The sequence below is a fragment of the Triticum urartu genome, chromosome 3A (assembly GCF_056163025.1).
Source record: "Triticum urartu cultivar PI428250 chromosome 3A, HENAU_Tu73, whole genome shotgun sequence".
Classification (NCBI taxonomy): Eukaryota; Viridiplantae; Streptophyta; class Magnoliopsida; order Poales; family Poaceae; genus Triticum; species Triticum urartu.
Window position 1 is genome coordinate 732,224,693 of NC_141875.1, and position 15,832 is coordinate 732,240,524.

Here is a 15,832-nt window from a genome sequence, read left to right on the forward strand (position 1 = left end):
CCCCGTTGAAAGTCGAGGGAGGGGCAAATAGGTCTCTACAAAATTTTAGCATTTTTCTTTGGAAGGTTTACAGTAAGTGAGGATAAATGGAGTTCTCCTAAATGCAACTAGGTGGAAATGCCCTATATGATGATAAAAGTTTGGTAAACACGTGCATAGAGGATGAAAGAAAGCGTAGGGACTCAAGATCGTGTGCGATATGCCATATAATTATCATGAGATTATTGTGATTTTGTGCCCCACTTTTTTTGGGGTGCATCTGTGGTCGCTCACCTTGCACACCCTCATTGACGTCCTTGGTGGTTGGTGTGATGGCTTTATCCCATCCCGACCAAAGCTCGAGGTCGTGGCTTAACGTGCAAGTAATCATTTTTAACTGAAACATTGTGATTTCATTAATAATCAAGCTGCTCAACCAGATCGCTAGCAACAACACCGCACATGTAACACATATGTCACAAGTTCTGAAGAATGGTTTTTCTATAGGATAACACAGTAGAAAACAAAAATAAATTGTACTACGTACACGTCCGGGACCACTGTGAAGATGCATACATGATGTGATCAGATCATTACCGACTTGTAGCATCAGCGGAAGTAGAATCGGTGAAGATCATCAGTGTAGATCCCCGCAGATAGGATTTTACAACCTCCCAACCATGGAGGTTATCTCCCTCACACAGTCCTTCGGCTGTCCCTCAGGCAGAACCTCAAATTATCTCTCAAGCTAAGATGGAAACTACAAAGACCTCTCTACCTGGCTGCACACATCCGGTGTCAACTATCTGGCAGGTCTTCGCTGTCCAGACTAGGCCCTACCAAAGACTAGACAGCCTTTCGGCAAGACGAAACTATTTCATGGAGGAAAAGAAAGAATTGCAGATCATTGCATGCCTTGTGAAGAGAAACTTGAGTGAGAACTTGTGAAATGAAGAGCCCTCGATCGCCACCTCTATTTATAATGAAACCGATGGTTGGAGGCTTGAAAAAAAACTCAAAAGAGAGAGAGAGGGGGGGGGATACTTTTCACCAAAAGGGGAGGGAAGCTCCATGGAGGAGCCCCTTCCCTTGGCCGGCCACATCTGTGCCCCCCCCCCCCCCCCCCCCCTCACCACCACACACACACACACACACACACCCTCATGAGGTCTCATTTTCTGGTTGTGGGTGCAACACTTTGGCTCACGAATTGGCATCTGAAGCTAGCAAAATGAAGATGAACTGCTGATCGCTAGAGTTCCTAATGTAGATAAATCAGTTGGTGCTCTCTGAATGTAACACCTCTACATGAGTATCTTGGTACTCGCGTCTCTCTCAAAAATAAAATCTGAAGGAAAATTTAAAGATGGACCCTCTTATCTCCCGAGAGGTAAGAGTAGGCAAGAGAACAATTTAATCCTGACTGTTGATTGGTCATGGGCAATTTTGACTATATAAATATGCTAAGTACAACCAAAATAAGGAGAAAATATTCTTGAGGATTTAGTGATTTCTCTTTTGAAAAATATTTTTCCCTCTCAACAAATAAATAGACTTTTATTTATACTATGTATGATCATTTAAAATAAAATATGGCACACATGTGTATATTTTTGCAAGGTACATGTGTATATGCATCTTGAAGGGTGATTTTTCCTAATATTACCACATCCCATAATTTTAAAATAAAACCATGTCATATATAATCACGTCAATGCTACAGTGATATTTAACTAATCTAATATAAAAATATAGTTTCTCAAAATTAATTACGTGGTTAATATATAATAAATAACCCTATGTGTTAAAAATGCCAAATCATTTGCATAGTAAAATATGTACATATTAAAATATAATTTCTTAATACTGCGACATCCCATGATTTTAGAAACAAAATCATGTGATATGTAATCTTGTCAATACCACTTAAATATTTAATCGGCACGATAAAAAGCTTCACCGGTGCAACATGCTGACGATGGGTGGGCTGCGGCTGATGGCATGGCGGTGCTACGACGGCGACGGGTGAGCCTTTTTTGCTACGATGAGCGACGGGTGTGGCGGCACCAGGGAGTTTTTTTTTTTTGCAACCTGTATGTTTTTTTGCTCGACCGACGGACTTTTTTGCTACTTCCGGCAACCTGAGTAGAGTACAGTTCACGAGCTCGTCGTCGAGGGTGCCTCCACCGGGGGACCGCTGCCACCGGAGTTGTGGCGTCGCATTGGTGCTGGGACCATCGTCACGGGGAGCTACAACCACGGGCGCACACTGCTGCACTAGCGCAGCTAACGAGAAACGTAGGAGACGGCGGTGGCGCAGGCGGCGACCGGCAGTGAGGGCGGCGACTGGCGGTGAGGGCGGCGACCGGCGGCGAGGGCAGCAACATGCGAGACGAATCGGGGGCGGTGCTTCAAGGCGGGGATTGTTGATCGTCAATGGCAGTTGGAGTTTTTCTCCAAGAAGATGGCCTCGGGGGAGGAAGAGAAACAGATCGTGCGGTGTGTACGGCGGTTGACCCTACAGAATCGGGTGGCTGCATGCGACCGGCCTAAATTTGGGCCGGCGCGCCGGCGCCTAGCGCTGCCCTTTTAAAATTCTGTACAAGATAAAAAAAATATGAAGTTTATTGGACGGTCCACATGTAAGCTACATATAAGGCCTTTCAGACGTTTATGGACAAACAACAATCCTTCGGTTAAGTCGCTGGATAGGAGGACGGTTGGAACATGTATGCTACAGTACTAGTACATAGCAAGATCCTATCTGAATTACTAGATGACGCAAGGCGATATATAGGAGGTCAGTTTAGATACGACCCATGGAGTCACTTCAAAATTAAGTTGTTATTACAGATTTTCCATTGCTAGGTAGGGGTAAAGTTACGTAACGCAAGCACCATCACCTCCTGCGATCCATCGAGCACGCGCGTGGCGTGCACGGGGCTGGGGGACGGCGGCGGCGTGGCGATAGAGCCCGACCGCGGCAATGCCTTCAGCCGCGCCACGGGCTGGCTGCTGGCCACCATGGGCGCTGCGTTTGTGGTCACCAGCACCGGGTGCGCGCTGCTCATCTGCTGCACCTACCGGCGGAATAATAGCTGCCGGTGCGAAGAGTTCCCGCGGGTTGTAGCCGTGGAGCTCGGGTTGTTCGTGGCCATCGGGTTCGCCCTCTGGGCCTACCTCGCGCTCCGCTTCTGCTGCTGCTGCTAGCGGTCTGGCTACCTGGACGAGCGGCCCGACGGCGTGATGGATGCTATTTAGTTTTTTTCACAGTATATATGATGCTGTCTAGTTAGTTCCTTTAATTAGTGCTGTTCTGCATTATTGTGTACGTTATCACCTGACTGCACAGCGAAATCTAGTACTCCGTACTCAGATAATTTGCAGCTCAAACCGTCACTCTAGTTATTGTATATTTTCACCGTATTTATTTAGTGTTGAAAATTGATTCAAACCAAATTTCACTAGGATGTGTTCCGAGAGATCCTCTCTCATAGTTAGACCTTCTTGAATGCCTAGTCTTGGAGCCTGCTCATCAGTTGGGGCCGGTGGTGGGAATGCCATAGTGGCTTTGGATCAATTTTTTTTTGCGTGGCAACTTGTTTGGCAACAATATGGTGCTGAGTTGATTAGGGTCAAAACAAAGAGTTTCGTTAGTTGCTTTTGCCAGCATGTATTAACCGTCTCAGTCGTGGCCAGGGTGGTCCATGGACTACCATGGGATTCTTCAGCCCACAACCCCGCATGCTTCAATCCAGTTCCCGAATTGTTCCCTGTCCTTTTACTGCTCGAAGTGGTCACATAGCAGTCGTTCCCGATTACCAGGCAGCACCGGGCGGTCATACCAGTTCCCAATCCTTTCCAAAGGAATAGGAGCCACGGAGGTAGGGACATGCGGCATGCTTGTAAGTTGTAGTCATACATATTTTTTAAATGTGGGTTCGTCCAATTAAGAGTTGATGATTTTTTTTTTACCGCGGTTGCAACGCGAAGAGGATAGAGAATCGGTGATTTTGCATCTCTTTTTCTAAAAGATGAACCAAAGAAAGTTGTTGCATCATTTTTTATCTCATTTCCCTACGCTCTGAGCCAGCAAGCATATGTGCTCGCGCAGTGACCGAGATATAGGTGAGCCCCGTAAGAACCATCATCATGATGTCCTCGCGGGTTTGTTTGCAAGTGCACCCAGTTTCTCCTTTGGCTTGCCTGTGCACCAAGCTGCCCTAGGATTTTTTTTTTGTGCCTCCCGCTAGCGCCCTCGTCGGTCTACCTCGTTTTTTGTAGTATTAAAGCCATGGAGGCGCGGTGGACCAGATCTTGCTCGCTCAGATATCTGAGATGATTATTGAAGAAAGAGAAGAGGAGTTGGAGCATCGGAGCAAGGGCATCCGGGGATAAACCTCATCATGATCTTATAACTGATGGGGTGGTTGAAACATGTGATTTTGTTTTTTGAGAAATACAATACACATGCATATCCTTAGATACATGCACGAACACTTACATCTATGAACACACATTTGACCCCTTATGAGCACATCTGAGAGATTGAGCCTCTAAATCTTGAGATTGACAATGTATTGATAGGCGTCTCGTAATCGAGGGGAACATTATGTCCAACTAAACAAACATCATCAGAAAGACTAGGGTAAATCCAAAAAAATGCGAACACATATGCCAAGTCTAGGAGTTAAAGATGGATGAGTTGGTTCCACCAGAGGAAATATAATCTAAGCTAGTTAGCGAAGCATGTGACTTCTACTCAACTCTTGTCGCGAATGCACACCACGTGGTGTTTGGGACCGATAACTTGTCCCTTTTCCAGGTTATTTCTCTATTTCCCTTTTTTCTTTTCCATGTTGTCATTGTTTTCTTTTCCATTTTCATGCCTTTTATTTTATGTGTTATTCTTTTTCTATGTTCTAGTACTGCATTTTAACCTTCCATTTAGGACCTGATTAGCCTTATATATTAAATCAAATGAGATTAAATAGTTATTACTACTGTACAACATTTCCTTGGAGGATTCCGCAAAAAAAAAGAAAAAAAGTTCTTACAACAAGATAACCTTTTTTTAATGAACAAGATAGCCTTTTTTAGAAGCGTTACCACGAGGTAGTTGTCAAGCCGGACGACAAAGTCAAATCAAGTCGGAAGATAGATAGGCTGGGAAGCACTGGCGAGCTAGGTACGTTGGGTACGTGAGCACCGCAACAACCAATCGAGTGCCCGCGTGCATGGATCTGGAGGACGGCAGTACGTCGGCGGCAGCGGACCCTGGTGCCACCTATAGCAGCTTCAACGGGTGTGTGGTGGCCGCCATTTGCGCCCTGCTCGTGGTCGCCGGTGTCGTGTACGGGCTGCTTGCCTGCTGCAGCCACCAGCGGCAGGCCGGCGGTATTAGCTGCCGGTGTCAAGGGGTCCCATGGGCCATGGTCGTGGAGTTTGTGCTGTTCGTGGCCGTCGGGTGCGTCATCTGGGTCTGCCTCATGCTCCGCTTCTGCTGCTGCTGCTGCTGGTGGTCCGGCTGCTTGGATAGGCGCCACCACGGCGTGGCGGATGATATTTAGTTAGTTCGTTAATTAGAGCTAATTGTTGCTTACCATATGGTTACATTATTACTGTGTACGTTGACATGAGACCTATATATCTATCTCACTAGTTTTTTTCTTTTTATATAGTTTTATACGTAATTGCTTACCATATGGTAATCGCACTAGTTTTGAAGAAACGAGATTCCATCCTTTTCTTTTTGGACGACACTACAGGTGGGTCGACCAAAGTGAGTAGCGTTCGATCGAGTCCCTGTCCGACTCGCGCCACGCCATTGGACTTGGCACCGCTCGTGTCATTCCTCCTTCTGCAAAAACCAGCGGTTCCCCTGTCGCGGAACCGGCGAACACCGATGCTCGTGTCGCAGCACTGCACATCTTTTGTCGCAGTACATATTAATATTTTGCCATCTGGTGCTCCGGCTGCATGCACAGGCGCCTCGACGGCGGGCTCCATGTTTAGCTAATTTCTGCATGCATGCATTTGGTTAGTTACTTGTTGTGTTGCGTAATCTTGTACTTTTACATAAAGTTAAAGGTTGAAACACTTATTTTGGGATGAAGGAAATACACAATATATCCCTACTTTTTGTGGAGAATAATCCGATCCCATCTTTTCCGAGCGGAAGCATGTTTTCAAACTGACCCTATACATGTCTTCAGGCCTGCATGTCATACCTGAACGTGATGCACAGATACATATAAACTGGAACGGATAACAACACGAATCGGATTATGATCAAACTCCTATTTTCTGGAAAGTACATACGTACGCAACAGACTCCATATATCCCCTCGTCCTCCTCCCTTCTTATAACAACTTAATTTGCGCCTAGTCAATCGTACGTTTCGGCCAACAAATCACCCACACACACACCCGCAAAAAAAAAATCGTACGTATCGGGAGACCTCGTCAGTACGTAATCCTTGTTCTAATTTTCTTCGCTGATTTGATGACGAAGATTTTCAGGTACTGATCCATCCTTCGCTCGATCGATCCAAACGAGTATTCATCCTCTGCTCACACACGCATGCACAAATCAAGGGGATCAATCGAGTCATCGTGCATACAAAGTTTCGGCGCCATTGGCCCAATCCAACCCTTTTCTTCTTCTTTCCAGGAGCAGCTTCTACCGGTCGAAGCAACCTGAGCCGCCGTCGGAGGAGGAAGAGGAGGAATTGGCGGCCGGGGAGTACGTGGATCTCGAGGACGGCCAAGGCAAGCATGGCAAGACGCCGGGATCCGGCGGCGGCAGCTCTAGCGACTCGTGCACTCGCGATTGCGGCGTCTTCTTCATAGCGATGGCGGCGATGGGCTGCGTCTTCCTGGTCTGCGCCTATCTAATGCCCAAGCCCGCGCGGGACGGCAACGTCGGAGCCATCGTCGGCGCCTCGTACGTCGCCATCGGGGCCGCCGGTCTGGCAGTCCACGCTTGCACCTCATGGTGGCGGTCGTCGGATTCTAATTGAGTTTCGTTCTTTCTTTATTTACTACTCCTTCCGTTTCATAATGTAAGACGTTTTTTTGACAATAGGCTACTATTAAAAAATGTTTCGACCTCGCTACTTCCCCACGTGATCGCTACTTCGCTGAAAAAATGTTTCGATCAGAAAAACACGGGCGTGCGATCCAGGCTGAAAAAAACCTACTCGATCCAGTCGTAACCCTCTCCCACTCTTTCCCCACGTTCTTTCCGACTTCCTAGGCAGCCGACGGCAACCGGTCCCATCTCGCCCTCCGGCCGCTGATGGCCTCATCTTATCCTGGCCTGACGGACTCGTCTCACAAGGAGAGGAAGATGAGACCCGTACGCCATGGGAGCTGCGGCAACATCGTATCTGGTCGCTTGAGGCGGCAGCGGACGGGGCTGGACCAAGGTGTGGGGGAGGATAGGGACTCTGCCGACAGCCGATAATCCCACGGCAAACGCTCTTCCTGTTAGACAACATCGGTCCTCCAACTTGCGTCACCGGTGCCGCTCCTCCGACTTTCCCGGAGGAGACGACGCCGGGAGAAAGGTGCTGGAATTTAGTCTACTTTGGAGAGATAATTGCATGTATCATCCTGGAAGTTGCCGGTGATGTCTAACTCGGTCCCGGAAGTTGAGAACTGATCCACTACGGTCCTGATACGAGGAAATACGTCGCCAATATGGTCCTGGATGTTGGACACCCAGTCCTGCCTCTACACGCCGCATGCATACGCAGTATACCCTGTATGACACGTCAGCGCCTGGCCCGCTCATCAGAAGGGAGCCCACTAGTCAGCGCAGAGCCCACCTGTCAGTACGCTTGGAGTGGATAAGGCCCCGAGCCGTTTCGTCGGTGAAAAATATCCCCAATCTCCCCGTCTTTTCTCGTTCCTTCCTGTGTCCACGAACTGAAAACAGAGCAGAAAGCAGAGTAGTTGGACAGGGTGCAGTGGCGGATGATCGGCGACCCGATGACGTTCCAATGGTAGTTGTTGCGGTGGTGGAAGGGACTGCGACGGCGCCGCAACCCGTAGGACGGGGTTCAGCGGCGATGGAGGGCCCGCGACGACGGCCCGACGGCGAGGCGGCTCCGACGTACGGTATGATTCGTCGCCCAACAACGTTGAGACGGTTTTGTGCCTGAAATCTCCAATTTTAGTTCTAATTAGGTTGTGTGCAAATATAATTTCGTGTGTTTATGCCTATTTCATGCACTTTGGAGGGAAATTTGTTAGGGTTTGGGTAAAGTACGACAAAAAGATTGAACTTTCACTGATTTTATTTGCAGCAAAGGATTCTCGGTTGTTCACTATTGAGGTGATTCATGGAGGATTTTTCTTTGACAGTGGGCAGAATAGGTGTTATTTGGATCGCAAAAAGGATTGCTATGACTAGCACAAATGCCCGTGCGTTGCAACGGGAAAAAAATAACACTACAAACATGACTGGCATATTCGCTACAACATAGACATGAGTATCTCATCCATGACATAATCATCACATAAGCACTGGGCTGTATATCTCCACTCTATGATGAGATCAGACATCACTTACACGCCCTTACCCTAATAAGTATAGCTCAAGAACCCTCTCTGCCGGTCCATGTCCTCAATTTCAACACGCCTTTTATCCCCCAACGATGGCTTACGGATGTTAAATAACAATTATGATAAAATAAATTAAAGACCTATATCTACAACCCATCTCACATCAAAAATGATATAGGAAGATGTAAAAAACATCATTTGGAAAATATTGTCTAGATTGTTATGCTGTTTAGAATTATTATGAAGAACTTTATAAAGTAAGTAAAGTTGAATTAGCAAGTTGGATGGAAATTGTACACTGTAATTTCATGTCCCAACAGTCCAACTTAGACGGCTCCATTAAATATATATATATATATAGTGTCCGAACAAATTATACACTGTAATTTGAAGTACAGATTAGACTGATGCATCAAATATGATGTACATCTAAAGTCTGAATTGTTCTCCTTTTAAGACATCTATGAACATTCAATAGACATTTTAGTTCCATAGCCCAAGACAAATTGTCAGTCATGAACCCTAAGAAACGGGATCAAGGAGTCATATTGAACATCAAAATTGAAAGATGAAACGTTACGGTACATACGTGTAGCTCTGGGGCCATGTTATATTACATACGTGTGAAGCCACCCAGCAGCCAACAAACCAAATTGATCTGTCAGAAGTAGATCCCAAACGAATCAGCATCACCTGTAAATCAAACCATCAAACCGGGGGTTTCTTCCAGAGTGTATATGTCACAGCACCGAAACAGCTCACACTCCACAATGTTAGTACCAGAATCCCGTGCATCCATATTTTGCGGAGGCGGCAAGGTGCTCGTCCACGGCTAGCCGTCGATGGCATCCAGTGCGTGACTGCATCCACGGCAAGTCGTTTCGACGACCATGACATCAACGTCCTTTACTCCTTCCCCGACTTCTCTCGGGCACCATCATCGGTGGACGGTGAGAAGGACCAACACTTCACGGCCTAGCTGCAGAACTTGAAGTCATGGCCGAAAGCGCTTGCAGGGAACCGGTTGAGCACGCATATTATAGACCTGGGAACACAAAATCCGTATCTTAGTTCTTAACTTCTTATAGCATGTAAAATATCTTTGCTTGGTTGTAGCTTTGACCAAATCACCAGAAGAATGGGCACCAGATTGCAGCGTGAGTGCAGATTAGCATTTATTTTAAGTGCCATTATGTTGGCCTTTGGAGGTACGGTTTGATCGGATTTTAGTTTGAGAATTCTACAAAAATATACTATCTTAAATCCCATTGTTACCCCTCAAAAAAAATCTCAGTGTAATGAAAATCTATATAAGAAAAGCTATGCATCTAGGAACATGCAGCGTCCCTTCTGAATAATTAATAGATCACTAAACTGTTAACAGAAGGATGTAAGTGCACAGAGAGAAGGACATGATCAGCAATGGAAAAAGCAAATGTGCACATAGTAAATAACCTTATGTAGTTAGACTATACACTAAGAGAATCTGGAACAAAACGATTCGCAAAATGTACAAAAACGTAACTCTACAGCCTCCAGTGCAGGCTACAAAAACTTTAAATCCCTATGTTCTCTTCATGAAAATGCCCGTGTGTTGTAGTAGTCCGTCAAGGAAAAGAATATGTCCTACATTCTATCAGCTTCCTGCAGAAGTACGAGTAAGAGATAGGCAATGCGATGGAAAAGATGAGTTCAGAGAAGGGAAAGGAACAACTGACCCCGTCGTTTACCACGCAAATACCTGTTTCACTGCCACCCATACAGTGGACTCCACCGGAACATGGCACAGCCTAGTTGAACAATGACGCAAGTTTTTAGCAGATCAGTGGCCGGGATGGGCGGGAGCAGTAGCCAGGGATTACAGAGGCTAAGTGTATTTGTCGACATACTGTGAGTTACCAGTTTCCGACAGTGTGGAGGAAGCTGAAGCCCGGGCAGCCCTGGTTCGGCTGCATGCTCTGGCAAAAAATTTCAGAGGACCCGTGGAGCTTGAGAGGGCTCATGCTCATTTCTAGAGGAAAATAATATCAGATTTCTAAGTGAACTATAATCCCATGTAGGTATGGTTGTAGAACAAAGAGCATATTACACATCGATGTAGTCCCTTCCTCCTCACAGAACTAAACAAAAGAACACACAGGAGTAAAATTATAATAACTGAATAAAAGAACACACTGGACTGATTTAAATTATGAATTGGACCGAAACATTTTCATGGTTGCCTAGCAAATGAAAATAGCATCTTATCATATATTGGGTCTTCAACAGAATCAAATACATGGTCAGAGTGTTCCTGAGATTGATGGTTTTTGAACTCTGTTCCTTGACAACATGGCCCCTGCTTGTTTACTGATGGATCGGATAGACAACCAAATCCTAAGTTTTTTTTACTTTCACTTTGCAATTTATTATATGCAGCAGGACACTATGGTACTACAATTTCCATTAAAGTAGCTACAAAAGGCCCCTAGTCAACATATTAACATCATGAGAAATGTTTCTGAATGCCTGAAACGTTACAGTGTGGCAAAAAATTCTGAATTGCAGTTGCCTGAAACTGACATGTTTCTGTGAACATCTCAAACCTGGTGGACTTGATGCCTAAGATATTTTCAACACGAATTGGTTCAATTTCTTTTATAAACTCAGGTTCAAAACTATCGCTTCTTAACAACATTTTCTGTACTTGTTCACTGCCAAATTATTCAGTATATTGTCAACTGAAAATAGACTAAACATCTGTGATTGCTGCCCGCAGTCAGTTTTCCTTAAGAAAGAAGAAATGATATGGAATTTTGGTCTATTGAGCTTTCTTCTTAATGAAAAAGAGGCATCTTTGAGAAAAAATAGCAATAGCATTCATCATCTAGTAGGGATGAATGACACGGGTGCCTTTAATATTCTTGCGGAATTTCTATGATGATTTCAGTAAAATTTCAGATTTTAGAAAGTACGAACGAGACAAAACTTTAAATATTTAATGTTTATGACTTTTTTGTTTGATGAAACCGGTAGAAAATATATTCTATATAAGTGGGAACAGGTCCAGAACGAGGCCCGTAAGAAACTATTTTCTGTTTCTTTCCCGTGCCTGTATAAGTGCGGAAGTATGCTATTATAACTATTACCGAATGGCAAAAATCTGGCACAAGAATATTATTTTATTGAGGGTTCAAGTATAAGCATATGAGATAGATCATCCAAATTTGTGAACAAATACTTCTGGTGAGCTTAGAATCAATTAAGCTATTGAGATTGATAATGTAGTGTCAAGATTTTAACAGAGAAAGCATCATTGTATTGGTAATGAAGGGGGAAAGGCATCAAAGAGAACACCTACAGAAGGATTAATGGAACCTGACTACTGGTCCCTTCTTTTGTTTTTCATGATTGCAGAAGCTCAAGTACTTGAGCAATCTAGAAAAAATACTAAAACTACTTACGAATCCCCTGCACCTCTATCAAGATAAATCATACTGTAGGTGTTGGCATCTATGATCATTCCCCTAGTCATATTCTGCAATTCCAATCACACATATAAGATAAGCTTTCTGTTCACATACTAACAGAAGTGTAGCTTCTATGAATCTAATCTACTTCAAGCACTGTAGACTTGAATCAACTTCTAGACTTGAATCAACTTTCAGAATTGAATTAACGCGCACAAAATCAAGAGAGTGATCTAATCGCTCTTATATTTCTTTACGGAGGGAGTAGTAGTTGATGACAAATGCAAAATACTTGATCAAGACTGTTGCAACTCCTGTACCAATTTTTTGTGAACCTCTTCAAGCTGTTATAATATGAAGATTTACTATATATATTTTCACAGCCAACCAATTATGTAAACCTTAAGCCAATTAACTACAGAGATTTAGAGTGAAACCATATAACATTGTTCTGAACCACTAATGCACCTTCAACCAATTAAGTACAGTGATTTAGAGTGGAACCATATAGCACTGGTATTTGTCAAATAACAACTGTTCTTCCTAGATAAAATTTAGCTAGCTTTATCACCTTTGATTGCTACTTCCAAAATAGTCAATTAAATTACCTCTCTGCCATCACCATGATATTAGTTTAACTTTTCCTGACATACAGTAGTTGTTCTTCCTAGATACAAATTTAGCTAGACTTATCACATTTGATCACTACTTCTAATTATTTTTTTTCCTGAGGAACATCTTGTAATGAGGACAGGAGGGTGTTTTAGGAATTGACTTGTTTAGAGCTTAAGTAGTAGTTGATGACAGATGCAAATTGATTACACTGTAGTACGTACCTCAGTCCTCAGGTAGATTTCCGGTGAAGTCCACGGTGTGTAAAGCGATGTCGGAAACTTGCGACATGATGATGATCCAAATAACTGCAGATTATTGCAGAGTTAGAACACACAAAATTATTTAACCTTGCAATTAGAATACAAAGGGTTCAGTGATGTCTTTTTCCATTGATGACAGATGCAAATCATCTGGATATGAATTGGGTAGTATTTATTATTAGGTTTAGATACATTGATTGATGGGACTGTAGCAATAACAAAAACCTTCAGTAGCAAGATACATCTCTGTTCTCTATCTAAATGTGCATAAATCAGTAGCATCATACATCATATGAGAAGCACCATACATTTATGTAAATGTGAAGCAATCAACACTTCTCTCTATGCCTTCTCTATCACTCTGCTCTCTCTCTCTCTCTCTTCTTCACCTATCTCTTTTTTTATCCACAAGAGCAGATCAGTAGTCGTTGGACCCTGTCTCTCATCTCTGCTCTCTCTCTCTCTCTCTTTCTTTCTAGCAGTAGCGGCCAGTAGCAGTTCCATCAATCCCTCTATCTAAATGTGCAGCAATCATCATCTCTCTCTGCTCTCTCAATCTCCCATCTCTCTGCTCTCTCTCATCCTCAACTACCTCACCAGCAACAGCGTCTAGCGTGCCCTCTGCTCTTTCCCTAGAGCAAGAACTCCTCACAAACCCGGTTCAACCAAGGCTGCAGCACCACCCTTGTATCCACCACAGAAGTGACCTATCCCCTATGCAGCACCAAGAGAAGGGGGCCGGATCGAGATCAATCACACACAGAGAGAGATGAGGGGGAGGAGATCCGACAGGGAGGCGACAAGGGTGACGGGCAACACCGAGGCACGCTTCTGCTCCAAATTCTGGGAGGAAGATGGAAGAGGGGGAGGCCAAGAAGGAAGGAGGGACGAACCTGGGGCCGCCGGAGACGCGCCGGCGAAGCCCTGCCCGAAACCCTAGCCACAGGGGTGGGGTTGCAAGCGGGAGGTAGAGGACGGGAGCGGAGAATCTGGCCAGAGGGGAGGGAGGCCCGGACCGTGGGTAGCTCGGGGGCGTGTTGCGCGTCGCCGGAGGTCGCCGGAAGCGGCCGGTGTGGGTGGCGGCGGCGGCGATGACTCCATGGGTGAGAGGGAGAGGAGGCGAGCCCGTACTCCTTCTGTGCTCTCTTTTTTCTTCACAAATCTGCTTGGACCGCGGGTTGAATACACCAAACAACAGGTTGTTTTCTGCAAAAACGAAACGTTTTCCCAGAGTCACTTTAAAAGGGACTGCGGGTTGAATTCGCAAAAACTGAGGAACTTTTCTGCAAAAGTGACGACGACGTACGACCAGAAAACGGTAGCTGCTTTATTATTAGGGAAAGATTACTGTCAGGTGGAGAGTGCATATTACAATTTGTTTGAAGAATTAGTTGAGCACTTGGGTTATGAAAAGAGAGGTAGAATCGATATGTATTGGTTGCCCCTTGGTTGTCAGCTAAATGAAGGTGGTGCTAGGCTTTTGTCCAATGATATTGACGTAGATTGTATGTATCTAACGCTTAATCGAGGGCACCAATTTCAAATGATATATCTCGATCATTTGGACAGCCATATTTCTGGAGGAGGAGCTCGATGGGATGATGTTGTGGCTAATCCAGTAACACAAATACCAGTTGTTTTCAGTCCAATGAAGAAGTCAAGCAATGCAAATGATCATAAAGATGTAAATAAAAGCAACACATCTTGTAGTGTTGTGGATGAAAGTCATGAAATTCAGAGTCATGACCAATTCTTTGACAAACTGAGACCAAGAAGACAAAATATAGAAGAGCAGGAAGAACAGTATGCAGATTCAGATACTTCTGACAGTGAATATATTCCTGAAATTATTGACAGTGACTATGACTTGGAGGATGGGGATGAGGATTTGTTGCAGGAGCAGGTACACCCTCTGCAAGATAGAAAAGGGAAGAAGGTGGTGGAAGAGTGCAACTCTGAAGATGAGGAATTGGATGGTCCAGATTCAGATCAAGATGAAATGAAATTCAATTTCAAATCATTTACAGCTGCAGATATGCATGAGCCCAAGTTCCATGCAGGCTAATTGTTCTCTTCAGTGGAGCTCTTGCGGAAAGCAGTTAGAGAGTACAATTGCAAAGAGAGAGTGAACATCACATTCCCAAAGAATGACAAAACTAGGCTTGGTGCAAAGTGTGAGAAAGGATGCCCTTGGTATCTTTATGCATCTTGGGATAATAGGACAAATTCAATAATGGTGAAGACATTCAATGGTGAGCATACTTGTGAGAAGAAGTGGCAAGTTACAGCCTTTACAGCTAGGTATATTGCTCACAAATTTGTTGACAAGATTAGGGAATGTGAGAAGATTTCATTGAAGGCCTTAGCAGGTTTTGTGCAAGAAGATTGGAACATGACAATTAAAAGGGGCAAGTTAGGGAGAGCTAGGAAGATTGCACATGATATAATATATGGTGATGAGATTGCACAATACAACTTGTTGTGGGACTATGCAAATGAGCTGAGGAGATCTAATCCTGGTAGCACTTTCTTTGTTGAACTTTCAGACGGGGGGCAATTTCAAAAATGTTACTTCTCATCTGATGCATGCAAAAGGGGCTTCTTATCTGCTTGTAGGCCTATTATTTTCCTCGATGGTTGTCACTTGAAGACACAATATGGAGGTGTGCTTTTAAGTGCTGTAGGAATGGATCCTAATGATTGCATAATTTGGCTCATGCAGTAGTGCAAAGTGAAGATACAAAAGCCTGGAGATGGTTCTTGACTGCATTGAAGCAAGATCTTGGCATACATAACACAGATCTCTGGACCATCATGTCTGACAAGCAAAAAGTAATTCCTTTGCATTTTTTGCTCATTTTAGTATGTATCAGAACTTATGTGAATTCCTTTCCATGTTTATAATGTGTGAAATGTCATTGTTTTGTAGGGTTTACTGAAAGCAATGAAGGAATTATT

General features: G+C 44.3%; 1 protein-coding gene and 1 long non-coding RNA gene across 12 annotated transcripts; one reads left to right on the forward strand and one right to left on the reverse strand.

The window, feature by feature from the left end:
- Positions 1-6,363: 6,363 nt before the first annotated feature.
- On the forward strand, positions 6,364-7,001 carry LOC147982362 (uncharacterized). Its single transcript, XM_087517320.1, has 2 exons — positions 6,364-6,501; positions 6,653-7,001. Exons 1-2 carry the CDS (start codon positions 6,485-6,487, stop codon positions 6,999-7,001), a joined length of 366 nt encoding a protein of 121 aa, XP_087373446.1. The 5' UTR covers positions 6,364-6,484.
- Positions 7,002-8,885: 1,884 nt separating this feature from the next.
- On the reverse strand, positions 8,886-14,059 carry LOC125546297 (uncharacterized). Of its 11 annotated transcripts, none has more exons than XR_015599164.1 (5): positions 13,768-14,059; positions 11,994-12,919; positions 10,640-10,670; positions 10,440-10,561; positions 8,886-10,340 (listed from the first exon to the last, which is right to left on the reverse strand). It is a non-coding gene; the product is annotated as an uncharacterized LOC125546297 (long non-coding RNA). The 11 variants fall into 11 exon arrangements; XR_015599162.1 differs by having other exon boundaries at positions 9,015-10,340; positions 10,440-10,670; positions 11,994-12,067; positions 12,836-12,919; XR_015599161.1 differs by having other exon boundaries at positions 9,015-10,340; positions 10,440-10,670; positions 12,836-12,919.
- Positions 14,060-15,832: the final 1,773 nt, after the last annotated feature.